This window comes from Silene latifolia, chromosome 2, assembly GCF_048544455.1.
Source record: "Silene latifolia isolate original U9 population chromosome 2, ASM4854445v1, whole genome shotgun sequence".
NCBI lineage: Eukaryota > Viridiplantae > Streptophyta > Magnoliopsida > Caryophyllales > Caryophyllaceae > Silene > Silene latifolia.
In genome coordinates this window covers 12,488,859-12,516,125 of record NC_133527.1, presented here as the reverse complement: position 1 = coordinate 12,516,125, position 27,267 = coordinate 12,488,859, and the positions used below count along the sequence as shown (strand labels likewise).

The 27,267-nt window shown below is 39.1% G+C and overlaps 4 protein-coding genes across 4 annotated transcripts; 2 read left to right on the top strand and 2 right to left on the bottom strand.

Moving 5' to 3' along the window:
* Nucleotides 1–515: 515 nt before the first annotated feature.
* LOC141634033 (F-box/FBD/LRR-repeat protein At5g22660-like) lies at nucleotides 516–2,150 on the bottom strand. The gene has a single exon (XM_074446356.1). The coding sequence runs from the start codon at nucleotides 2,148–2,150 to the stop codon at nucleotides 516–518; it is 1,635 nt and encodes a 544-aa protein (XP_074302457.1).
* A 1,505-nt stretch (nucleotides 2,151–3,655) lies between these two features.
* LOC141628421 (uncharacterized) lies at nucleotides 3,656–4,348 on the top strand. Its single transcript, XM_074441570.1, has one exon. It carries the CDS (start codon nucleotides 3,694–3,696, stop codon nucleotides 4,246–4,248), a length of 555 nt encoding a protein of 184 aa, XP_074297671.1. The 5' UTR covers nucleotides 3,656–3,693; the 3' UTR covers nucleotides 4,249–4,348.
* Nucleotides 4,349–4,954: 606 nt separating this feature from the next.
* On the top strand, nucleotides 4,955–6,592 carry LOC141634024 (F-box/FBD/LRR-repeat protein At5g22660-like). Its single transcript, XM_074446352.1, has one exon. The coding sequence runs from the start codon at nucleotides 4,955–4,957 to the stop codon at nucleotides 6,590–6,592; it is 1,638 nt and encodes a 545-aa protein (XP_074302453.1).
* An 11,692-nt stretch (nucleotides 6,593–18,284) lies between these two features.
* On the bottom strand, nucleotides 18,285–19,026 carry LOC141628416 (uncharacterized). Its single transcript, XM_074441564.1, has one exon. The coding sequence runs from the start codon at nucleotides 18,843–18,845 to the stop codon at nucleotides 18,483–18,485; it is 363 nt and encodes a 120-aa protein (XP_074297665.1). The 5' UTR covers nucleotides 18,846–19,026; the 3' UTR covers nucleotides 18,285–18,482.
* Between the last annotated feature and the right edge of the window lie 8,241 nt (nucleotides 19,027–27,267).

Here is a 27,267-nt window from a genome sequence, read left to right as displayed (position 1 = left end):
GCCTCGCATGAGGTGCATTTCTGCTGAAGAATTTGAAAAGTTGGTTCACAAACTGGACTCAGTGTCCAGAGACTCAAGGGACGGGAAGTTCATGAAGAATTTGTGTGATCGGAGGGATACAGGAAGCCGGTCTGTACTACTGTGAATGAAGAAGATTTGTCGGAGACAGAGACAATTGGGAATGAAATAGTGCTTAATATTGTCATTTGTCAAGAACAAAGAGTTCACAGTTTCAGTTCAGAAAACCGACTCAGACAGTTACAGTTACAGTTACAAGTAAACTTTATACTATCGAGCATGGAAATGACACCATTTCTTATCAAGACTTGACATAATTCAATGCCAAAGAGCATTAACACAAAAAAATTATCTGAGACGGAACTCATTAACCTTGTATTTAAATAAAAGAAACGAGATAATTTATAAAGGCATAAAAAGCGTCTCTTGGTGAAAGAAGTAAAAGTTACCGACTAGACAAAAAAGAATAAACCGAGAACTGAAAAAGGCAACAACAATCAGTTGATAGGACTATCTTTGCCGTTTGCTATCAAAAAATTTAGACCAGCCTTTCGAGACATCTTGAAAAACCTCCCTACAAATTCGACCTCACACCCTTCTGAAAGCAGTGGACATTGGTAGAGTAGTTGGCATAGCTTCATTTCCCGGATTGCTGCAACTTTCGTACTTCCCATTTTGCGAGAACTCGAATCTACTGTAACATGGAACTGCTTCAAATCAACGGAATTGCTTAATAAGTACTCTACCAACTCTACCAAAGCTTTCGTGGTTTTGCCATTACTGTTACAGTTGATTTCTATCTTTACCTTCTTGAGTACTCGTTGCCACGTGCCAACCTGGCAAGGCATTTCAGCGTCCCTGATCTCCATACCTTCTGTATCCTGCATTTTTAGCGTGAGAACGTCTAATACAGGACACAACTCCAGTATCGCCCACAAAATGTTGACGTTGGAAGGCATATCCATTGATATTGTCAGCTGAGTCGCATTACAAAACATATTTGACGGCCATGAGTTCTTTAGAACGAAAACTTCGGGTGAAACGATAGTAATATTACTAAATACCCCATAAAATTTGGTCATAGACTTGATTTCATCCTCTGTTAGGGCTAAATCACAATCATAAACAGTATAATCAGCAAGATGGATTTTTGCTTCACACGATAACATCATCGGTTCCTCTTCAAAGCGAAATCCCGCTGATTTTGAAGCGTGAATAGCCAAATACGCCAACTTTGGGGCATTAACCACAACTCTATAGTTGTTAGGTAAGTTTTTAATAAACAATCGTTGTAAATTTTGATGTGAAAAGTTGATGTACCAAAGGCAAGTCGACCTATTTCGGCCCAATCTACTACGGACAGAGTTGTAAGGACATTGACAATACTTGTACACAAAACCGAATTCTTCGAGAGACGGACAAGCCTTGATTAGTTTTTCTAGAGACTCGGAATTCATACTGGTCGAACAAAGGTGTAACTTGTTTAGATTCGGAAGATTGATTTGGTCCCCATCATCAGGCAACTGCAACTTAATCGTTGTTGAGTCTAGCTCGATCGACACCAACGACTGTGTTACGAAAATAAAACTTGGCAATGTCAATCCAGGTTGAATGAAATAATCATTATATTTACTCATAGTCGGGTGTAGTATGTCAATCCGATATTTTTTTGATACATCTACTTCACTGATATTCCTAGTATTTGTTACCTTGAGTTGACGGACATTCCGGTCACAAATTTGGCGAAGCCAAGAATAGTCGAGATTAATATAATTTCTGTACGGAGACATGTGCCACACAGGTCCCAATTCGACAGAGAAACTGTGGATGAAGGGTGAGGTAATTCGGGTTATGATATCACTAAAAGTAGAGTCAAAATCATCCGAGTAGTCGAATTTATTGGTGTCTATATGGATCGACGTTACTTTAGTCCAGAGATCACGCCATCGTGACGATAGACACGCGGTGGCCATGGCTAATTGAAGAGGAAGGCAGGAGAGAATTTTGATAAGAATGTCGTCCGGGAGAGCACTTAGCCTGTCTTCCCTTTTGATCGTCTTCGTCCTCTTCCTCTTCCTCTTCCTCTTTGATTCATTGCTTCTGATAACCATTAATAGGAGGTTAGGGGCCATTAGGTTCACCCAATGTGTATCATCTACGGGGTATATATATATATATATATATATATATATATATATATATATATATATATAGTAATGATTGATTTATATTGATGATTAATTGATTGATTGAGATGATATGGTATGATGATATGATATTACGTTTTTTTTAAACAAATCAAACGATTAAAATCGGAATTACATTTTCACATACGAACTTTACTCTTTCACATACATTTTTTTCATTAACTTTCCATCACTTACCCCTTTCCTAAACCTAGACACATTAAAGCTCTTATAATATCTTTTTCTATAAAATCAAATTTAATTGTTCTGTAAACTTGAATAAATAATCTTCTATTAGTGAAGTAATTTTATTGTTTAGCCATTATTGATATGTATTGTTGAAATTAGGGTTTTTAATTATTAATTAATGAAATTAATTGTTTAATTGTGAATCGATTGTTATCAATGAAGGTGCGGCGGTTTGGGTGGTGGACAGTGGGTAGTGCGCAGCGGCGGTGGTAGTCGGAGCAGGGGGAAGGGCAGCAGGGGAGGGGGAGTACGAGAGAGGAGGGGAGCGCGAGAGAGGGAGGGAGTGCAGGGAAAGGGGGTTTTCGGTGGTCAAGTGGTTGGCTGGGGTCGGTGAGAGGTGGTCGGCTGGGGATGGTGGTTTCCGGTGGTCAGCTGGGGATGGGGTGTTGGTGGTCAGGTGGTGGTGGTGAGGGAAGTTGGGGATGGGTTGTTACATTGTTTTTTTTTAATTGTTATAAATCATTCGGGTACTATTTAGTTTGTTTTTTTTTTGTTATTAATAATTACTCCGTAGTTTATTTTTTATTTTATTTTATTTTTTAGATTTTTTATTCATTATTATTTTTAATTTTGTGGTGGCCGGAGGTGGAGTTGGTGATTTGGGGAAGAGAGATGAAGGAAGGGAGAAAAACTCAATTGGGTTAAGGAAGAAAAAATGATAAGGATAATATTGTAAAAGTCGAGTGTGAAAGAGTAAAATCCGTATGTAAAAAAGCACGGCCCATCAAAATATGTATGTAAATTAATTAAGTGTATTTATTAACACAAATTCTTGTTTCAGACCGACAATTTTGGTCTTATTTGTCAGACGGATAAAATGTTGCCATTTTTCAAAAAATGTTATGACTTGAGGTGTCATTTTTTTACCCTGAAAATGATGTGAACAATAGTGGTAACATGTTATAAAAAAATAACAATATTTTATTGTAAAATGATGACATATTACCCGTCTTATTTCAGACCAAAAACAATGGTCTTAAGAAAAACGGACTGATTAATTAATTAAGCAATCACCGACTCACAACTATCAAGATACAATTTATGATTACATTTAAATATTACTAAAATATTAACAGAGAGAGAATTATGTTAAGTAACTTTCTATGTTTCCACTACGGTTTAGAATTACCAAAAAGAAGTAGGTAAAAAGTTATATATAAATAATAAGACATGTCTTCAATGCACGACAGCCACCACTCATCTAACATCCCAAACCTAAATTAAAGTCATCCTTGGCTAAATGGCGGACGTATTAAGCCTACTCCAGATGTACGACGATGACGACGTTAGTGGACCTGATAGAACGACGAATTGTCAACGCAAACGACCAATTGTAGATTACGGTCATGATGATATTGCCATGTCTCCTGTTCCTGAGAGTATGCGAGGTAATGTAGCAGACTCTCCTCAATTGTCTGCACACGCTGATGTTCCACGTCTTGATATGGTCAATAATGCTGTGAAAGATTCTGACACTCAAGTTCAAGATGGTGTTGATGTCTCTGATGAAGACCGTAAAGATAATGATCCATTGGATGCTTTTCTGCCTCCACCACCACAAGAGAAGTGCTCAGATGAGTTGCAGGAGAAAATCAAGAAGTTCCTTGCATACAAACGGCAGGGGAAAAGCTTCAATGTGGAGGTGCGTAATAGAAAAGACTATCGGAATCCTAATTTTTTGCGCCATGTAGTGAGATATCAAGATATTGATGAGATTGGGTCTTGCTTCAGCAAAGATGTGTTTGACCCGCATGGATATGATGAAAGCGATTTCTATGATGAACATGACTACTAGGAGAATATTTGGTATAGTAGAATTTACGTTGATTATACCAAATAGACTTGAATTTACGTACTTGAAAGGTTGTACGGGTAATTAACTTAGTTATAATGAAAAAAATATTATAAGGCTTTAACTTTTACATATAATTGTTAGTTTACATATAATTACAATATTTTTTTAAATGAAAATAGAAGATAAATATATACACACCTACCGTTAATTATTTATATGCGAGAAAAACAAATAATGGGATTATAGTTCACTATCCGCCTTTAGCACTTTGCTGCTAGTCTATTTAGACTACAAAGTCTACAAGTCAACAAATTTTTTCCCTGCAGGGAAGCATTCCTGGTCAAGCAAAAGTGTTGGGCATAGACATATGCGTGCATTTTTTTTCTTCATTGTCGAATCCATTATGTCAACTTGCTTTTCAATATGATTTTTTAAAATCCGTATGTGAAAAAGCACGACCCATTAAGAATAGGAGGGAGTATAAGTTTGTCTTTTTACAAATACCCCTAAATATAAGACAAATCCGTACATTGTTACACGGGTTTAAAACTAATCCGAGTATAACCTTAAAAAGTTCTTTTAATTTTTTTTTGTAAGGCCGGCACCACAGGATAAAAAAAAATAGGTTAAATAAGTTCTAAAAATCTAAATATACTCCCTAGATGGTAAACATAGGGTGAACCTTATGGCCTCTAACCCCTTACTGATGGCTGTCGGAGGCAATGAACCAACGAGGAAGAGGAAGAGTATGCGTAATATGACATGGAAGACGAAGCGGACGAGGACGAACATAAGGGAAGACAGGCTAAGTTCTCTCCCTGACGACATTCTTATTGAAATTCTCTCCTACCTTCCTCTTCGATTAGCCATGGCCACCGGGTCTCTATCGTGGCGATGGCGTTATCTTTGGACTAACGTAACGTCGATCCATATAGAGAGCAATAAATTGGACTACTCGCGTGACATAGACTCCACTTTTAATAATATCATAACCCGAATTACCTCACCCTTAATCCACAGTTTCTCTGTCGAATTGGGAGACATACGGCATATGCCTCGGTACGTAGAATATCCAAAGGGTGATCTCAACTATTCTTGGCTCCGCCAAATTTGTGACCAGAATGTCCGTCAACTCAAGATAACAAATACTAGGAATAATATCAGTGAAGTCGATGTAACAAGAATACATGGCTATGTCAAACGAGGTCTGCCTAGGAATTTATATCATGATTATTTGATTCAAATTAGATTGACATTGCCAAGTTATATTTTCGTAACACAGTCGTTGGTGTCGATCGAGCTAGACACAAAGCTTAAGTTGCAGTTACCTGATGATGAGGACCGAATCAATCTTCCTAATCTAAAGAAGTTACACCTTTGTTCTACCAGTATTAATGTCGAGTCTCTAGAAAAACTAATTAAGGCTTGTCCGTCTCTCGAAGAATTGGGTTTTGTGCACACGTATTGTGTAGGTCCTTACGGCCCTGTCCTTAGAATCTGCCGAAATGGGTTGACTCGGCTTTGCTACATCAACTTTTCACATCAAAATTTACAACGATTGTTTATTAAAAACTTACCTAATAAGTACAGAGTTGTGGTTAATGCCCCAAAATTGGAGTATTTGGCTATTCGCGCTTCAAAATCAGCGGGATTTCGCTTTGAAGAAGAACCGATGATGTTATGTGAAGCAAAAATCGATCTTAATGTTTATAAATATTATAATATTTATAACTGTGTCCTAACAGAGGATGAAATCAAGTCAATGACCAAATTTTACGGGGTGTTTCGTAAGGTTACTATCCTTACACCCGATGTTTTCGTACTAAAGAACTCATGGCCGTCAAATATGTTTTGTAATGCGACTCAGCTGACACTATCAATAACAGCGTCCTGCAACATTAATATTTTGTTGGCGATGCTAGAGTTGTGTCCTGTATTAGACGCTCTCACGCTACAAATTGGGGATACAGACGGTATGGAGAGGGCCGCTGAAGTGCCTGGCCATGTCAGCACGTTGCAACGAGTACTGAAGACGATAAAGATGGAAATCAACTGTAACACTGATGATAAAACCACGAAAGCTGTAGTAGAGTTGGTAGAGTACTTATTAAGCAATTCCGTTGATTTAAAGCAGTTCCATGTTACAGTAGATTCGAGTTCTCACAGAATGGAAAGTACAGAAGATGCACAAATCCGGGAAATGAAGCTATCCAAGCTACTATACCAGTGTCCAGTGCTTTCAGAAGGGTGTGAGGTCAAATTTGTAGGGAGATTTTTCAAGATGTCTCGAAAGGCCGGTCATAAATTTTTGATAGCAAACGGCAAAGATAGTCCTATCAACTGATTGTTGTCGCCTTTTTCAGTTCTCGGTTATTCTTTTTTGTCTAGTCGGTAACTTTCACTTCCTTTGTCGCTAGACGCTTTTTATGCCTTTATAAATTTTCTCGTATCTTTTTTTTTTTTTGTTCTTTTGTTGCACGAATTGGTCATTGGAAGACAGATTATAGTTACATCAAATACAGAGTAATTTATCTAACAGAAAAAAATGACTGGTTAAGACGATATGCTCTTGTATTTAATTTGAAGCCAATTCCATGGATGAAACTATTTACAAGATCTTCCAGTTGCACGGTCTCGGGACCTGGGCTGGGCATGCCACTCTAACTTTCTGAGTCGGTTTACAGACTTGAAGCTGTAAACTCTTCCATTTGCAACAAATTTCCTTGACTCACAGTAAAGCTAGACCGGCTTAGCTTCCTGTATCGCTTTGATCACACAAATTCTTCGTGTAACTTTTGCCAGTCTTACAATTTACAAAGTATTGATTACTGTTACAATTTAATAAAAATGGAGGGGGATTAAATATTCGGTCAAAGTATCGCCTTGGAGAATGAGAATAGCCAAGTAGGAAGATCATAGCCAAATAGAGGATTCGAGTAACAGTGCGTCCGACAGTTAGGATTTGCACAGTTGGCCGAGATCAGGTGGGCCTCGCATTAGATGCCAACAAAAAAATTATCTGAGACGGAACTCATTAACCTTGTATTTAAATAAGGAAAAATTGACAAGAATGATCCGACCTTTTAGCTCTCTTCCGAAAACAGTCTCACCTTTCGTTAATCCCATAATAATTTCACCATTATCTCCTATCTTCTCTAAATAAGCCTTGTGACTGGTTACTTACTTACTTGGTTAATTAGTTAATTTTTATATTTTTTACTTTTTTTTTTCCCCCTAATTCAACCATCCTCCATCACTTTCATCCTCATACTCCTGTAACATTCACGCCATCATTTTTTTTCCTTCTTCTGATTTCAACTCCTCCATCACCATTACCACTATCCCTTTGTAGTCCCTCCGGCCTCCACCGTCACCAATTCACCACCGTTATTTATCCCTCTTATTCTCTCTCCTTCTCATCTCTATTTCATGAAAAAATTAAAAAAGAAATTCTTTTTCACAATTTTTAATTGAAAGAGGATATTTACAATTAAAAGAAAACATGACTAAATTGAAGAGGGAGTAAGGAAGAAGGGCTATTATCAATTCATTTTCAAAGTAGAGATTATCGATGGTTGCTATGGTTATTGGCTTCTTTGAAGGAGAAATTATTTGGAGAAAAACGATTGTTAATAATTTGATGCTTCAACAAGCGACGATTTACATTGGGACTGAATCGATATTATAGTCAAGAACAACTTACAATGTTTCTTGCTTCTAGTTAAGGTTTATGGTATTAGAAAAACTAAAAAGGAGATTAATTGAGCTATGCACTTATGTTATGTTGTTGGTGATTGTATTGATGCTACTACAATGATTGCTATGCTGTTGGTGAATGGTGATAGTATTAGTACAATACTAGAGAAACTAAATTGGAGATTAGTTTTTTGGTCTTCCGGAGCTCGATTCTACGCCAGCTTTTAATTTGACCGGATGTGGGCATAAAGATTTGATAGTGGTGATGATGGAGGAGTGAAAATGGTTAGATGATGTGGATGATGATTAAAGAGGGTAAAGGGAGTGACTAATATGCACTTGACTTGATATTGCAAGTAACATTTTCATATGGCTTGTTCTAAGAAGACATGATATAAAGGTGGGATTATTTTGAGATTAATAATAGGTGGGATTATTATAGGAAGATGAGTGAAATGTGGGATTATTTCCGTCAATTCTTCCTTTAAATAAAAGAAACAAGATAATTTATTAAGGCATAAAAAGCGTCTCTTGGTGAAGGAAATAAAAGTTACCGACTAGACAAAAAAAGAATAAATCGAGAACTGAAAAAGGCGACAGCAATCAGTTGATAGGACTATCTTTGCCGTTTGCTATCAAAAAATTTAGACCAGCCTTTCGAGACATCTTGAAAAATCTCCCTACAAATTCTACCTCACACCCTAGTGGACACTGGTAGAGTAGTTTGCATAGCTTCATTTCCCGGATTGCTGCAACTTTCGTACTTCCCATTTTGTGAAAACTCCAATCTACTTTAATATGGAACTGCTTCAAATCTACGGAATTGCTTAATAAGTACTCTACCAACTCTACTAAATGTTTCGTGGTTTTGCCATTACTATTACAGTTGATTTCTATGTTTACCTTCTTGAGTACTCGTTGCCACGTGCCAACCTGGCAAGGCATTTCAGCGTCCCTGATCTCCATACCTTCCGTATCCTGGATTTTTAGCGTGAGAACGTCTAATACAGGACACAACTCCAATATCGCCAACAAAATCTCGACGTTGGAAGGCATATCCATTGATATTGTCAGCTGAGTCGCATTACAAAACATATTTGACGGCCATGAGTTCTTTAGAACGAAAACTTCGGGTGAAACGATAGTAATATTACTAAATACCCCATAAAATTTGGTCATAGACTTGATTTCATCCTCTGTTAGGGCTAAATCACAATCATAAACAAAGATAATCAAGAAGATGGATTTTTGCTTCACACGATAACATCATCGGTTCCTCTTCAAAGCGAAATCCCGCTGATTTTGAAGCGTGAATAGCCAAATACGCCAACTTTGGGGCATTAACCACAACTCTATAGTTGTTAGGTAAGTTTTTAATAAACAATCGTTGTAAATTTTGATGTGAAAAGTTGATGTACCAAAGCCAAGTCGACCTATTTCGGCCCAATCTACTACGGACAGAGTTGTAAGGACATTGACAATACTTGTACACAAAACCGAATTCTTCGAGAGACGGACAAGCCTTGATTAGTTTTTCTAGAGACTCGGAATTCATACTGGTCGAACAAAGGTGTAACTTGTTTAGATTCGGAAGATTGATTTGGTCCCCATCATCGTGCAATCGCAACTTAATCGTTGTTGAGTCTAGCTCGATCGACACCAACGATCGTGTTATTCTGAAAATAAAACTTGGCAATGTCAATCCAGGTTGAATGAAATAATCATTATATTTACTCATAGTCGGGTGTAGTATGTCAATCCGATATTTTTTTGATACATCTACTTCACTGATATTCCTAGTATTTGTTACCTTGAGTTGACGGACATTCCGGTCACAAATTTATTTTAGGAAATATGTTTAGGCGGGAAAAATTGGAGTTTCGCCTATTCATTTAGTAAATAGAGGATGACGTGACATTGAAAAAAAGATGATATGAAACTCTTACCATTGCTATTGCCCGCCCCTAAGTGATGGTCATGCTATGTGTGAGGGCCCGCAATATTGGCAAAATATGCGCGCAGTTGGTTTACTGCGACCCTTTAAATTTCATATTTGCACTTATATATTTTCATTTATGTTTTTAGTTTTCATTAGTACGTATTCTAAGAAAACTTCATGCGTGTCGAATCTTGAAACTTAGTTTTTAGTTTAAGATACGTGTTTAGGCATTTAGAAAACGTATCGCTATTTTGCACACTCAACGTTTCCTGCTACAAATCATGTACTATCAAATTTGCCTCTATGAGGATTGTTAATCAATAAAAACCGCTTCTCGCGCCATTAAGCTAGTTATTGCTTGTTCCTTGCTTTCTACCATCGTATTGCTTACTTTTATTGTTTTCTTTCGTCGGCCGTTGATAATCGTTACTAGAATTCCCGACACACACCTGAGTCCCGAGAAACGTGCTAGTGGGCGATCCCTCACTAGCACGAGACCTTTATTCCTTGCATTCTTCCCTAGAGTCGGGTATGGGTGTGCACCGCGATCCGGCAAAAGTACCGGACCGTGACACTATGCTACCTCTATGATTCTATGACGAGTGTTCTATGATACGTATTTATGTGAGTTTTATGTTATACCAAGTATTATTCATAAATAAATTACTGCTTTTTTACACAAATTCTTACTTGAGACGGTTTTTAGTTAGGACTGCCGACTGTCTGATAACCGATTTAAATAATGTTAAAATAATAGCAGGAGTTATAAGAAGAAACCCTTTTAAACAAAACCCATTGTGAGGCCCAGATTTGGTTGTATTTAGTGTACAAGTTATGAAGGGTTGATTCACATCAATTTTAGATAGGTAGGATTAGTGTCAATTCGGCCTCAGATCAAGGAGATTTTGAACTTTTGATATACTTCCTCAATTCAACTCCACTCTATCAATTTCATTTTTGTACACTATTCACAAGTGAGTATTTAATTTTAATTTTCTCTCGATACGTAAGTGAAAATATATTCATGTGATATCTTGTTTGATTCGTCGTTACGAGTACATTAAAAATATCTAACTTTTATAATTTTTGCAAATACGTAGCTAATGATATTTATCGCGTAAAGTACGCGTTAGCAAACGCGAAAAAGGAAAGTGATAGAGTGGAGTTGAATGGAGGAAGTACTATACGAAGTAGGTTTAAGGTGATCTAATAAGACCCTTGTACTGCACATGTTCATGCATGAGCTATACACTTGATTGTCATTACACTTGACTGTCATTAAATCAGGTGTATTGCTCCTACATGAAAATGTGCAGTATAATGGTCTTGTTCAGACCACCTAAAACCCACTTAATATAATTCAAAATTTTGGTGTATCAAAACCTCATTGATCCGAGACTAAATCGATAATAAACCTATTTATCTAAATTCGACCTAAATCAACGTGATATGAGTATGACTTATACTCCTTAATTCAACTTCAAATGGTACATTTTTTTTTTCACATTTGTCGACGCACGTTTTGCATCGTAAGAGCTACACTGTTTTAAAAATTTTAAAAATTTGATATTTTTAATTTACTCATAAAGACGAATAAAACAAGATCTCACATGAATATATTTTATCTTATCTATTGGGAGGAAATGAGAAGATTTTTCTTACTCATGAATACTGTACAAAAGAGAATCATACCATTTGAAATTGAATGGAGGGAGTATTAAATACAATCAAACTCAATGACCGACTCGACAACAAACTAGTCCAAAGATGTTTCAATTTTCAGTAGGTCAAATTAACAATTACCTTAATTGTTCTAAGGGTTTTTGTCAAACACAACCTTTAAAAAAAATTCTTCTAAACACCACCTTTAAAAAAAAAGTTTGTAAAACACAACCTTTAATAAATTTTTTGTTGTCAAACACGACTTTTTGGCCGAATGACTTAATATTTTGTAATGGGATAACTTTCAGTCGATGCTTGAGATAGCAAACGATGTCGGTTTGAGGCGTTTTTGGACTCCTTGGAAAGGTGGAAATACAAGCTTTTCAGGGGTTATCAATACGATGGTCAACGGCGGCCTTATGTAGGGTCTATTGTTGTGTAAAGTAAGGCTGGTCGGAGAGATTAGCGAGTGGTCGGGGATTTTTAGTGGGTCTTTTAAAGAGGTTATGATGCTTTGTTTGGTCTGAAAATTGGTATGTAGGTAGCGGGGAGTATAAGGTAGGCCGTAATTGTGTTTTTTTTTGTGGTTGTTTGTTGCAAGTGCTGGTTTGAGGTGAGTGAATTGACCCAAAAAAAAAAAAATCCTACTTTGACATTCTTTTGAATGTTTTTTTACCTTCAAATTTTAACATATAGGCCATGTTCTTTTGGACTGAAACTTATCTGATCTGAACTGAACTTAACTTATAAGATCTGAACTGAACTTATAGGATCTGAACTGAACTGAACTTATAGGATCTGATCTGAACTGAACTTATAGGATCTGAACTGAACTTAAATTAAGTGAATTAAGTGAGGTATATGATCTGAACTGAATTTATAGGATTTGAACTGAACTTATAAGATCTCGAATCAAACTTATAAGATCTCGAATCAATCAATCAACTTATATGATCGAATCAATCAACTTATAGAATCAATCAACTTATAGAATCAATCGAATCAACTTATAAGATCTAAAGTGAACTTATATTAAGTGACTTTAAGTCCAAAAGAACAGGGCCATATTGGTCTAAAATTTCAAAGATTGACCACCAAAAAAGAGAAATCTATAAATGCTTCTCGAACACTCAAAGGTCAAACCTTCTCAAAACCTCCCTCTCCCGAACCTTCTTCACCTTCTCCGACCCCCACAACAACAATGGCAACCGCCACCTTCACCACCTTCACCACCTCCCACCCTCCCCTCTTCCTCAACCCCACAAATCTCCTCCACCGCCACCACCACCACCACCAACACTCCACCGCCGCCGCCGCCGTCTCATTTCCTAAACCATTTCCTTTCCGTCCCCTACACCTAACCAAAACCCACACCCCTTCCTTCAAACCCTACCTCCTAAAACCCAAAGCAACTCTCCTCCCTCTCCCCCAATTCCCTTCCCTAACCCCATCCCTGCCGACGAAGGAAACCCTAATAACCCTCCTCGTAGTTTCGAAACGGGTTGCTGTCCAATTACTGTCCTCCATCCATGAATTCAAAGAACCGCTTATCGCCGTAGCGAATGCCGTGGGAAAATGGGTTGATTTATATCATAGTGTGTTGATTGTTAGGATCTTGCTTTCTTGGTTTCCGAATATGCCCTGGGAGAAACAGCCTTTTTCGGCGATTAGGGATTTGTGTGATCCTTGTTTGAATTTTTTTAGGACTATTATGCCCCCGAGTGCTAATAGTAAGAAGATTGATCTCAGTCCTTTGTTGGCTTTCGCTGTTTTGGGTGTTTTGGGGAGTTTTCTCAAGAGTAATGTTCCGCCACCGGTTTGATCGAGGGTTCAATTGGTAATTTGCTCTTCATTTTTGTTTCGGTTTGTTGTTTTGGTCGTTGATGGAAGAAATTTTACTCCCTTGGTCTCGATCATTTGTTTATGTTTTTAATTTGTTGTGACGGGTATTTTAATCAAAGGTAAACAAATGAAGGGGACGGAGCGAGCATAATGTTAATTGAGAAATTTAAGTTTTTTGTATTGCTTGTCGCTTGATTTGTTGTTATACCTCATTTCATTTTCATATAGTTTGTTCAAAATTCATAGTGAAACTTCTGGGGAAGTATATGTATTGAATTTCTGTCATTTCGTCGGGTTTTTGTAGCGGTGTGAAACCTGTTTTTGTTTCTGAAAAGGACAGTTTGATGAAATGCCAGGGGAAGTATATCAGTATAGTATCACTTGAATTTCTGTCTTTTTCGTTGTAATTGTCGCGGTGTGAACCCTGTTTTAGTTTCAGCAAGTTAATTATCAAAAGTGTAACAATGCTAGTAATACATTACCTCATCTAATTTCTAAAGAATTGCGCTAATTCGCTCTTAGTAAGATATCTTAGAACACATGCTTCTGGTAATTGCCAATTGGTGTTTTTTCGTCCTTATAAGATGCTAATTCGTGGGCTGTTTTCAGTTTGTTGCGTTGTGTTTATGATTTTTAATTTTGTTGGTTATACACTTACATATGTCATATGTATATTGTGTGCTTTATGTGCTCTTGTGATTTTGTTTTGCTCGTGAGTGCCATAGCTAAAGGAGGAGCACTGTAAGAGTTTTTGATATCGAAATTAGTCGCCATAGAGAGTAGAAAGGAAACTTTATAGTTTATACGTGTGAAGTGCCGTATCTTTTACCTTATTTTTATTGCTGGTTCCATTCACAGCTCGTCCTTCTTGTTTGTTTTGCACAAAAAATTATGGAAAATAGTTAACAGAGGAAGTAGTCAATCCACGGAGAAAGGATTTAGTAAATCTGATGAAATTGAGTGGGTGATTTCTCTGAATTAGTGTCAACTTTAGTACTATTAACGGACATTTCAGACGTCTAGGACACCCCTGGTATTTAGGTTCTCCTCTGAAGATTGTCTGTAGGATCCTTCAGAAACAATGGCTAATGTAGTATTGATTCTGGATATAGAGAAGCTCTGCACAACGTACTCTATCCGTGTTGAAAACACTCTGAACTAGCTTAGCACAACAGAGCTCGCACGTCTATAGTAAATTCATGTAAGGGTGAAACTCCATAGTATTATTGGCTTGCTTGGTATCTGAGAAAGAGGCCGGCAGTGGCCAATTTAGCATTATTAGCTTGCTAGGTTTAAGTGCCTAATCTCTTTCATTGAAAAGGATTTCGGATCAAAGATGGGGGACCCTGATTATGTTGCAATACATCTCTGCCATGGAAAGTTACTAAACTGTTGCTTCTAAGGTCGCCTTGGGATTAGCGTAGTTATCAGGGGATCAATATGACACAAAAAAACTAGAAAATGGAGAATGGTGGTGGTTGTGGAGGTGGAAGGTTGAAATGAGGAAAAGAGTACAATTTTTATTTCATTATGTAGGTAATAATTACCATTCCCCCAAATTTAATGCATTAGCCCCAATCTTCCCCATATGGCGGTAATAGTTCCTTCATGACCACCTATTTCCACCTTCCACCATCACCACTAAGCAGTAAGCATCAATCTCTTCTTTCTACTCATTTTAAGCTCTATTACTTACCTAATAATTACTTCCATTCCAAACGGCCTCTAAGAGTTAAACATAAGTTCTTGTTCACCACTGGAGCATTAACTTTCAATAACCTAGACATTTAATAGTTAATACCCATCAATATTTTTGATAAGCATTCCCTAAACTAATTGAAAAGAAATATTATGTTCTCAGTAGGGTATGTCTATTATCACCCGTACACAACCTGCTTATTTATTTTCACTCTACTCCATGCATAAGAAAAACGTTTATTTAAATTTGCTTTGTTGAAAAACTTTAGTGAAATTTTCGTAGTTTAATCTACTCTCTTGGTGTATGGCAATCAGCTCTTTAGCCTAGTTCTTTGGCAGGAAAGCTAATAGAGCGAGACATGTGTTGAGCCCCATCATTAGCTGTTTGTAGTGAATCAAACCTGTAGTAATAAGGTATCTACTGTGTTAGCAATTTAGCATTGGTCATAGCAATGTTGAAAATAGTGACAAGGGATAAACTCTCAAAGCTTAACATTAGGTCATAAAAGCTAACTTACTGAAACTGAACAATCATACTTCATAGGGCGTGTGGTTACAATATCGGGACAGAAAGGGTGGAGAGGAGGATAGAGATTAGAGGGGAAGGGAAGGGGAAGGTCAATGATGTAAGTTGTACTTGGCTATATTTTCCCTCTAAATCAGTTCTATACAGTTTTCTTCTTCATTTCTCTCCTACCCGTAGCTAGTAACCAAACAAACGACATAACAACTTAGTCTGAACATAGGTTGGGTTCAGCTAACATGAATCATCATCCGGCTTTGTATTGCTTCTTCTCCCGGCCCAAAAATTCTAAACAAGGCCATTTTTGCTGCAAATTTCAGAGAAAATGGCCAACGTTTTTTGAAGATGAAATTTTAGTGCAATTTCCTGTAGACAGTAACTAATTACTGCAGTTTTTTCCCAACATGTTGAGTTGATTACTAATCTATTGATTTATCACATATTATGTATATATGCCTTTGTTTTTTTTTTGTTATGTTGATCTGGTTTGTTGGTTTTGCAACAGCATATTCAATTGGGCTTTGGAACGACATCTCCAAGATTGAGTAGGAGCGAGGGTGGGATGCATTTGGATGTTTCTGACCCGATTGAATAGTAGTCCAAGCTAGCCAAGGCATTACTAAAGGTAGTTTCGACACTTGCAGAATCAGGCAAAATTGAAACCTTTGTAACTTAACAGAAGCATCATAGGCAAATTGCAGGTTATTGTGAAATACAAGAATAATGTAGTTCCTCAGAATTTATGTGATTGTTCATTTGTACTCCGTATTGGTATGTAAATTTAAGTTTTTTTTTTTCGGAGCACTTCTCATTCATGATTTGTACTCCGTAGTATCTTTGCTTCATGATGTTGGCTAGACACATCTTTGGTGAACTGTATGATGTTTGTAATGCTATTTTATGTTTTCTTGGGTTCCTTAGAATGTTGATCACAGTGGTGAGCTAGAAACATACTCCGTATAAGGTACTATCGGCCCTTAATGTGCGTGTGTAGTTACCGTTTTGCTGTGTTTTCTCTTTTCGAGAAAATGCAAGGTCTGGACTCAGGAGTCTTTGTTACTTTGATTGTTAAACTAATGTGATTCAATGCAAACCCGAAAGTGACCAACTCAAACTAACCTGATCCAAACCAAATCCATTTCAATTTTTCACTTTAGACGGACACTATCTGTCTAAAGACTAAAGCTGTAGACAGATAGTGTCTCTCTCGCAAAATGAGATTGGATAGTGCAAGTGGGTGAGAAATAAAGACCCCACTTGCCCTTCCACTTGCATTTTGTAAGAGGGCAACTATTAATCTACAGCTTTAGACGGATAGTGTCCGTCTACAATAACACGGATTGATGAAAGGTAAGATGTTACAGGTACTGTTCGTCACAAGTAAATACTTCAACGGAGCAATAAATAAATAGTTCAACGGAGCAATAAATACTTCTAGTCAACTGTCAAATGTGGAATATTAACACAGTAACACGAGAGCGGATTCTCTGTTCCATTTTGTGTTTCATCTTGTGTCTCACTATATTCACCTTGCGACACATCATTATTTTAAGATAATTTGCTATCAATCTTATCATATAAATGATGATCTGTCGCAAAATTAAGAAAATGAGACAAAAGATGAGACACAAAAATGAGACATGTGATCTCAACTCCAGTAAGGCAGTAACACAAGTCACTGACTGTCTACAAAAATCTGTAGAGTACAGTCCACACTCCACAGTGTTGGACAAGAAAAAGAATCCGATGTTAATTAAAGAAGAATAGGTGGGGCCAGTCAGCCACGTGCAAAATCCCAGAGATCGCGTGCGAAAAAGGTTGGTGTGTAGTCTCGGTCTCTCCCAGTAACCCAATTCTTAAACACAAATTCTCATTGAAGACATGACATATCCGTCACAAGCTGAAGACGGATACCATTTTACCTCACAATGTACCCACTTTTTCTCTCTCTGCAACACTATTCATGTAGTCCCCTTTCTCCACTAACCCATTTTGTTATCATTTTATCTCACAAAATATCCGTCACAAATGGTAACCCGTCACAAGGAAGACCAATTGATTCTTAAATAAGACAATTTATAAGTATTCGTTTCATTATATTGGTTGTTATTTTGTTAACATTGAATGAACTCTTGTATGAGAGTAACTTGATACCGTTCAGTCAGTGTCCGCTGTTCGGTGACGTCCTACCATTGTCCATATTGCTGTATAATGCAATATTGCAATTGTTATGTCGCACAACAGTTTTACAAAGAAAAGACGTTTAAAATAATGTTTTAGTAACTAGAGCACGCCTTAGCTTTTATTTAAGTCGCCTCTTAAAATCCCCGATTATCACCGAATGTCTTAGTCTAGTGGTTAAGACGGAGGTATTGTGGACAATAGGTCCCAGGTTCGAATCCCCCCTCCCCTATATTGTAATGCGACTTAAGTGCGCGCTTCGATTGACAAAAAAAAAAAAAAAAAAAAAAAAAGAAATCCCCGATTATCACAATTTCTATTTAAGACGGCTTTATAGAAGAATAATCAAATAATGTAGGCCTTCATCAAGAACAATCTGAGTACTCCGTCAACCCTCAATTAATAACGAACTAGTCAGTATAAACTGTAATGTTGTTATTCAGAATTTAACCCTCGATTAATACAGTAGGATTGCAGGAAGGGCAAAACGGTCAATTAAAATCAATTAAAAGCGTGCTATTATTCATAATTCTCTGCATTAATTTCACAAGGGAAGTAGTTCATAGTTCATACAATCAAACTCATACCTCACTTAACTACAGTACTATGCACAAATCAAAATATAAATAAAAGAAATTACAAAATAAGACTGCGTAAATCCGATCCCCTTAGAACAGCTCGATCCAGTACTTACTACTCATCATCATCGTCACCACCACCAAACAACGAAACCCGATAATAAACAAGAAAAAGAACAAGGATTAAAACAAGAGCAACACCAACAGGAGATCCACTAGCACGATGAATTGAATCGGGTTCACCGGTGGCGGTAAACACCGAAGATAAAACCCCGCCACGAGAAGACGAAAGAAATTGTATAGTAAGAAGTAAAATGATAGGAAGAAGGAGAAGTCCGACAGGACTTAAGAGGTCGTAAATAGTCTCGGTAATGGCCTCGCCGTCTATTAAAGACGGCAAGGCCACTACCAAGACTACAACCACAGCTAATAAAATAGCGTGTGGCGGACCTCGTCCCCCTCCGGCTTCGTCAATCATTTTGATAGCGGGAGTGGTAGTTTTGAGTTGGTATTTTTTTTAGGGGAGATTCTGAATCTGAGGGTGTTGAGATTTGGTGGTGCTTTTTGTTAGGAGGTGGGTTGGGTTTTAGTTTACTGTGTTTGAAATTACGGAGTAAGTTTTGTGTGACGTATTTTGGTAGGTCCGTTGCTTTTTATATGAGGGTGGGCGGTTGTTTTCATGCGTCCGCCAAAAATATGACCGCGTTTCTCAAAAATAAATAAGGCAAATTCTTATCATATATTATATTAAAGCAGAAACCATCTGCCACGTGTCATCAGCAGATGGCTTCTGCCACATGTCATAAGCATGTATTTTCAGTTTTAAATTTTCATTTTAATCTACTTTCCCATAATAACTGAAACGTTAAATTTGTTAAACGTATATACGATTGCCATATTTGAAAGGCCTTCCACCAATTCAATGCATTTAATACAAAAATCAAACTTTCCAATTTTATTCAAATCATTCATTAATTATTTACGTCTTATAGAATTAACAATGATTATAGTAGTCCTCTAACTAAAATGTTGACTATTTTAATGGGAAAGAATCAATCACATATTATTTTTCCACTCACATAATTATAGTTCCGTTTTTAAAATTTGATTTAAAACAATCCTTTCTCATATAAAATCATTTAAAAAATAGGAGAAAATCATTGATAGAATATTTTTTTCAGTTTAACCCAAACCTTGCCATATACATCCCAATAACAGAATATCTACATGCTAAAATCTCCGCCAAAATAATTCTGATTATACACATTATTTATATTCAGTCTCTAAATAACTTGGTCAATAAAGTGAAACATTTTTTTTTAAAATTTTTATAATAGGTGAAGTGAGAATTTGCACAACTACATACAACATATGTCTTCCGAATCATTATAAACTCTGATATCCCGAGGTTGAAGATTTTCGCATAAAATATATTATTATAATCCCCTATTTCACAAGTTTTGATTTTCATTTTCATGTGTTTTGTATCTTAGAAACCGCGCCTTGATGAAAGCATCCGACTTCGTAAGGATAACTCAGATATCAAGCGAGACAACGACCTTATCAAGCCGGACTTATTCAAGACTATTTCTCAAGTTGTCAATTGTTAACAGTGCGAGTACTTCGTAAGTTTATACTCCATAGTCCATATAACTCTTCTTCTTTTTAAAGAATTATAAAAATTTGTTTAGATTTGCTGCTTCGTTGATATACAACATTAACGTATCATATTTACCTGTACATATTAAAGGGTGGGATTGTGTGACACTTGGCGGAATGACAAATATTAACACAAAGGCCAATCGATATTATATCCACCGCATCAAGCAAAAACCCTTCAAAAGAGTTGTTAAACATGATGATGGTGTAGCTTATTATAAGGATAATATTTATCTTTGTAAATATGGAAGTTACAAATGCTAAAATGCAATTTTTTTAACGTTAGATGTTATTCTTATGTATATTCCAGGTAAACTTTGTGGCGGTTTCAAACTTTCAACGGCGCCTCGATCACACTTTTTTAAGCCTCATATTTCCAAGGAGGTTGAATTGATCATGATCGGAATTCTTGGCAAACAAGAACATGTAACATACTTTTTCAATATACTATTAAAATTGAGGTTTTAAATACGTTATTATACATTCTAATTCTTACACGATGGTTAGTAAAATGGCGTGAAGGATTACATACATGAAGAGATTAAGGTCTTTATCGGCCTAGAATTTGTTTTCAAGACAGATGATCATGAAATCGTAGCTAGAGGAAAAGACACCTATTTTAAACAATTAGGTTAGTTGTACTATAGTCCATTAAAGATGTGAAAATTACAAAGGTGATATGACAAGTTTTGAATGTTTGTAGTCGTAATAGGATGAAATTACCTTAAAAGAATACGTGAAATTGACATGCATAACATCGACCAAAATGGAGGTTACGTAAGTAGTGGTAAACAAATTAATGGCTACGACAAATTATAGATATGTAAACGAATTACGCAAAGCAATGCGCTCAAAATAATCGCCTATCATAGATTGATAATATGGGGGTAGAAGAGATGATAGTGGAAACTAACCGTGAGAGGGTCGAAAAATTTAGACAATTGGTAATAGTGAACCACAATTAATTACCTTCATGTACCAAAAAAATTGTTTACCTTTGATATTAAATACTCCTCACAAAATAATAAAAATGTAAATATTCTCTTTAAGTCAAATGTAGTATCAACTGTCATAAGCATGAGAAATTGACATATTTAAAATTTTATTTAAAAATAAATATAAATCACCTAAAATTTCTACAGTAATTTCATAATATATATCAAATCATGATCAATAGATAATATAAAATTATCAAAAAAAACCAATATGTGGATACTTCGTATTATTTTCAATTTATATAAGTTGGAGTGATTTAATTTTAAAAAAATATCTAACAACTAATGCATAACATATTAAAAGGTAATGAGTAAATAAGGTGTTATGGAAAATATACTTTATCCATTTTAATCACGTACAAAATGATTTGCAATGTTAAGGGGCAAATGTTAATATGCCTCAATAAACAAAAGAAAAGTAATCAAAAAGATTATTATTTGGCGACTTGAAAGGCGAATTAATGGGTGATCCTGATCGAAGGGTGATCCTGATCAAAGAGGGGTCGCGACGGGTGAGTAATGATGGGGGTGTGGAGTCGCTTAGGGTTACGGGAAGGGTTAGGGGTCGCTCACGGGGTGGGTCCGACAATATGGTTATGCTAGAATGACGGTGGGGGGGTGTAGGGGATGGTGGAGGTAAAAGGGGTAGGATAGTTGAAGGACGTATGATATGGATTGCAGGGAGTGGTTAGTTGTGGGAAGTCGTGGTCTGAGGTATGTTGGGTGCGGTTACCACTGTGATGGAGGGTCTATTGTTTGTGAGTCTCGAGGTAATTGATCTGCGATGGTGAACGCTGCTTCGAGAAGTCCAGGATATGGTAGGCGGGAGAGGAAAGAAGAGAGAAGGTAGAGAATTCAGAGAACAACAAATAAGAGCGGTAATATGATAAAAAGCGTACAACAATGAGTAAAATTAAATGTATATTATTCTCAGAAAAAAAAATTAAATGTATATTGCGTAAATAAATAGGTTTTGAAATCTACAATAATTTTATATCCACTTTACAAATTTCACCTCTCATATGTTAAACGGTCGAGGAAAAAAAAATGTATCATACTTCGAATAAAATTAAGCAACACAAACTTATCAAAAATGTAAGGATAGACAAACAAAATTTTCTAAAATTTAGTAATTTACTAAATAAAAAAAATACTTAAGTTTTTACTTTTAATAATACTTTCTGTTGCCACCCGTGCATTGCACGGGTTCAAAAACTAGTTTAAGATAAGTGTATTCGTTTTAACTTTAAGACGGGTTAAATTATAGGAATAAAATAGAAGTAAATATATAAGGGAAAAGTACACAATTTGTTTTAAATACTCAGATGAGATGATATTTGATTTGTTTTGAGTTTAAGACGAAGGTAAGATCGGCTGTATAAAAAATAAATGCTTACTAGTACAAAAATGAAACGGTAAGTTTTGTAAAATGGTTTTTATAATAAAACATTGTAAATAATGTCCTTGGGAAATATAGTAGTGAGTGGAAGTTATTTCAATTGGGTTATTTAAGTAACTAGTATAAATCCCGCCCACACGCGGTTTGTTAGATAGGGACATTAGAAAATTTAACAATTATTTAATTATATTTAACTTATTTTAACTCCATTTGAAATTTTAGTATAGAATACAACTTAATATTAGTAATGTTTTGTATCAAGAGATAGAAAAAAGAAGGTTCAACACTGTTACTCTATATAAAATTGCTGAAACTATTTTGTGTGTATATGTGTTGTAATAGATATTGATGGGGCATATTCTGCACCGCTGACCAAGTCAACATATTGAGCAAGGTCAAGGGTATCCACAGCAAAGTCAACGACTTAAACAGTCTAGCCGATGGAGCCCATCGGCTGTCACACTGGTCCCGGCCGGACAACCGGCACCCGGGCACAAATCCGCGTACTCATATCCAAGACCCTCGGCGAGCCTGCCACAGGTCCATCGGCCGAGGGTACAACGGTCTTTTCACCTGATAGCCACTTGGCCACCTGGCCACTACGTGACAAAAGGTGAATGCCTATAAATACTCCTCAACCTTCATTGAGGAAAGGATCCACAAATTGACCTAATAACCACTATTCATCTGGTAATATCTTCCTTATCTCTCTACAATACACTCTTAGACAAGTTACACCAACTTCTCTCTAAGTTTACTGACTTGAGCGTCGGAGTGAGTACGCTCGGCCAAAGCCGAGCCCTCAGTTTGTTCATCGTTTCAGGAGACCGCAAGGAGGATTCAAGCAAGGACATCATTCTACGGGCTACGAGTGGTAACAAATATCTGCTCTGGACTTACACCCGGAACAATTGGCGCCGTCTGTGGGGAAGACACTAGAAGCTAGTCACATTCATTCCCAAACAACAAAAACAAAAACACAAGAAAAACCCACCCCAAAAGCTAAGAAGATGTCAAAACAACAAGTAGTCGTGACCGACGAAACCGAGCTACCCCAGGATGATACATTTCACCATTCTGGAGTATTGCAACCCTCCACCGGCGGAGTAATCCAACCGGAATTCGGAATGCCGGTAACACCGGACACACCGCCGCCCGTCAACCAGGTCACCATCATGGGACAGGTGGTTGACGTTGCAAAGCTGAAGACACTCCTGGACCTAATTGGGAGTGCACCAGCCATCCAGGAGACCAGGGCCCAGGGCGTGACTCCAAGAAACTTGAACGAAGCACTGGGAGAAGCAGACCTTATCAAGACGCCGGAGGAGCCCAAAGTGGTCGCGGTGAACATAAGTCCTTCTCGCACTCGGGAGAGGACGCCGCCGCAGCAACATCGACGAGGCACACCCCGGGAGAACCAGCGAAGCCCGACTCAGGAGAGTCGGAGAAGAAGCCCAAGCCGGCGAAGGAGTCCTTCCCGCTACGAGGAGAGAAGCCGGATCAGGAATGCGAGGAGCCGATCGCCGCGTATCATCCGACACGTGATCAAACAACCCCTCAGTGATTATTTCCTCGACATCGCCGTGCCACCTAAGCTGAAGTTGCCGGCGTTCACGTACAAAGGAAACAGTGACCCAACCGACCACGTCGAGGCCTTTGAGTCTTACATGTCGGTATGGGAGCAGCCCGATGAGGTCTGGTGCCGGGTCTTCCCGACGACTCTGCATGGGTTGGCTCAGAGCTGGTACAAGGGGCTTCCCGACGGTTCGGTACACTGCTTCGCCGACCTAAGAGACGCCTTCGTAGCCCAATACTCTTGCAACAAAAGAACGGCCGTGGAGACATCGGACCTCCTGACTATCAAGCAAGAGGAGGGCGAATCCCTACGAAGTTACGTGAAGAGGTTCGACGGCAGGGTACAGCAGATTCGGGAGATCAACCCCGAATTGGCGGCTTTCGCACTGATGAAGGGCCTCCCGAAGGGAAGCTTAAAAGACGAGCTCATCAAGCACGGGGGCCTGGGCCTAGACGCCGCCAGGAAGATAACTGATCAGGCCATCAAAGTAGAAGACTACCACCAGACTTGGGTAGGCCCCAGCGGGACTGAGCCCTCGGAAAAGAAAAGCCGCCGGGAGGAAAGCCCGGATGAAAGGCGCCGCGGCGACAATAGGTCACGGTCCACCAGGAGACAGAGCTCGACTTACGCAGGGGGGAGTTCGGCACCATACTACCGAAAGCAGTACGATGATCACACCCCCCTGGTTGTATCCGCCGCAGAAGTCTTCGCCTTGAGCAAAAGCGAAGGTCAGAAGTGGGAAAGGCCCCCTAGGCCGAGGGGCGACGGTGACACAAGCCAATACTGCGAGTACCACGGCTACACCGGCCACTTAACTAACGATTGCCGACATCTGAAAAATGCCATTGAGGAACTAATCCGGAAGGGGAGCCTAGGCAAATATATCGCCAGAGGCCGAGGAACAGATGCCGACGGATCGAATAAAAAGCCCGTCTCAGAACGGAAAGGAGTAATTAATGTCGTCATCGGGGGCAACGAGAACAGCGAGTCCACTCGTAGGTACAAACGGCACCTGAACGAGCTATACCAAGCCGTCAACTTTGTGCCCAACTTAGCAACCCCCGCTTCCAACATCCCCGATATGACCATCGGGAAGAAGGACTACGAAGGAGTCGTCGCTCCTCACAGCGACCCACTTACAGTCCACCTGGACATAGCCAACCACTTGGTGAAGAGGTGCCTAATTGACACGGGCGCTTACACAAATATTATGTACGGAGAATGCTTTCTTAGCCTCGGTCTGAAGGTTGAAGACTTGACCCCCTGCACCAGCCCGTTGTACAGCTTCTCTGGGGCCGGCATGGTACCCCTGGGGTCAATCAGGCTGCCAGTAATGTTCGGAGAGCGAGGTGCAGCTAAAAACGTTATGTCGGAATTCGTGGTCATCGATGGTTCATCCGCCTACAACGTCCTCATAGGCCGAGACACCCTGAGTGAGGCTGATGCGGTGATGTCCATCCGGGCCCTGACATTAATGTACGTCTCGGACCGGGGGGAAGCGCATAAACTCGTCTCGAAGAACGAGAGCGATGAGGTGGTGAATATCCAAGTATCCGCCAGAGGGTGCAACCTGCAATCCTTCAAAGCGGCGAAGAATTCAGAAAAGGGGAAGAGCCCATCCTTACGACAGGATGGCAAACACACGGATACCACCATCGGCATGGTAGAGGGAGCGGAGACCGAGGAGGTAGAGATTGACCCAGGCCGCACCGTGACTATCGGTGTCGACCTGGAACCAACGTTCAGAGCCGCTCTCCTAGATCTGCTGAGGGAAAACAAAGACGTCTTCGCCTACTCAGCGGCCGAAATGCCAGGCGTGAGCCGGGAGGTAATCATTCACAAGCTAAACGTACTCCCCACCGCTCGCCCGTCAAAGCAAAGGATGAGAAACTCCTCGGTAAGAAAGATGACGCCATCAAAGCCGAGGTAGATAAGTTACTAGCAGCGGGCTTTATTATGCCTTGTACTTATCCTGAGTGGTTGGCCAACGTCGTGATGGTGAAGAAATCATCGGGGGCATGGAGAATGAGCGTAGATTTTACCAACCTTAACAAAGCATGCCCCAAGGATTGTTACCCCTTGCCTCGGATAGATAGCTTAATCGATGCCACGGCAGGCTACACCATGCTGAGCCTGCTAGACGCCTTTTCGGGATATCACCAGGTATTCATGGATGAGGAGGACATGCCTAAATGCGCATTCATCACCGCGAACGGCACATACATGTACAAAATGATGCCGTTTGGTTTGAAAAACGCCGGTGCAACGTACACCAGACTGGTGGACAAAGTATTCCAAAGCCAAAAAGGGCGAAACATTGAGGCTTACGTCGACGACGCTATTGTGAAAAGCAAATCGACAAATGAGCACCGGCCGATTTACGGAAACATTTTGTTCACTAAGGAAATACAAGATGAAGCTCAACCCAATGAAGTGCAACTTTGGTGTCCGGGCAAATTCCTCGGTGTACTCGTCGGTGCCGTGAGGCATTGATGCCAATCCGTATAAAGTCCAAGCAATCCTAAATCACGGAACCAAGGAATCGAAAAGAGGTTATGATGCTGACCGGGAGAATGGCGGCTCTAGCCCGTTTCATCTCTCGGTCAGCCGACAAGAGCACCCCATTCTTCAAAGTGCTGAAGGGGAATAAAGACTTCAGCTGGGGGGAGGAACAGAGCACAGCTTTCAAGCAACTAAAGGATCATCTTCAGACTCTCCCCACTCTGTCCAGGCCGATGCTGGGGGAGACGCTATACTTATACATAGCAGTTACCTCGGCCACGGTCAGTGCCGTGATCATCAGGGAAGAGGAAAAACAGCAACACCCAATCTACTTTGTCAGCCATACACTGTTGCCGGCCGAGAGGAATTACCCGCTAATTGAAAAAGCAGCTTTCGCCGTCGTCATTGCCGCAAGGAAGTTAAAACCCTACTTCGACGCACACCCCGTGACGGTCCTAACCGACCAACCACTGGAAAAAGCTTTGGAGAAATTCGAACAATCCGGCAGGCTTATCAAATGGGCGGTAGAACTCTCTGGCTTCGGCATTCAATACAAACCAAGGCCTTCGATAAAGGGCCAGGCACTCGCGGATTTCCTGGCCGAATGCACATATCAAGAAGAGCCAAACCCAGGTTTATGGGAGGTTTACACCGACGGCTCCTCCACGACGAACAGCTCGGGAGCCGGCATCCTTATCATCAGCCCGAACGGGGACGAGTTTGAGTACGCCTTGAAATTTACCTTCTCGGCCTCGAACAACGAGTCCGA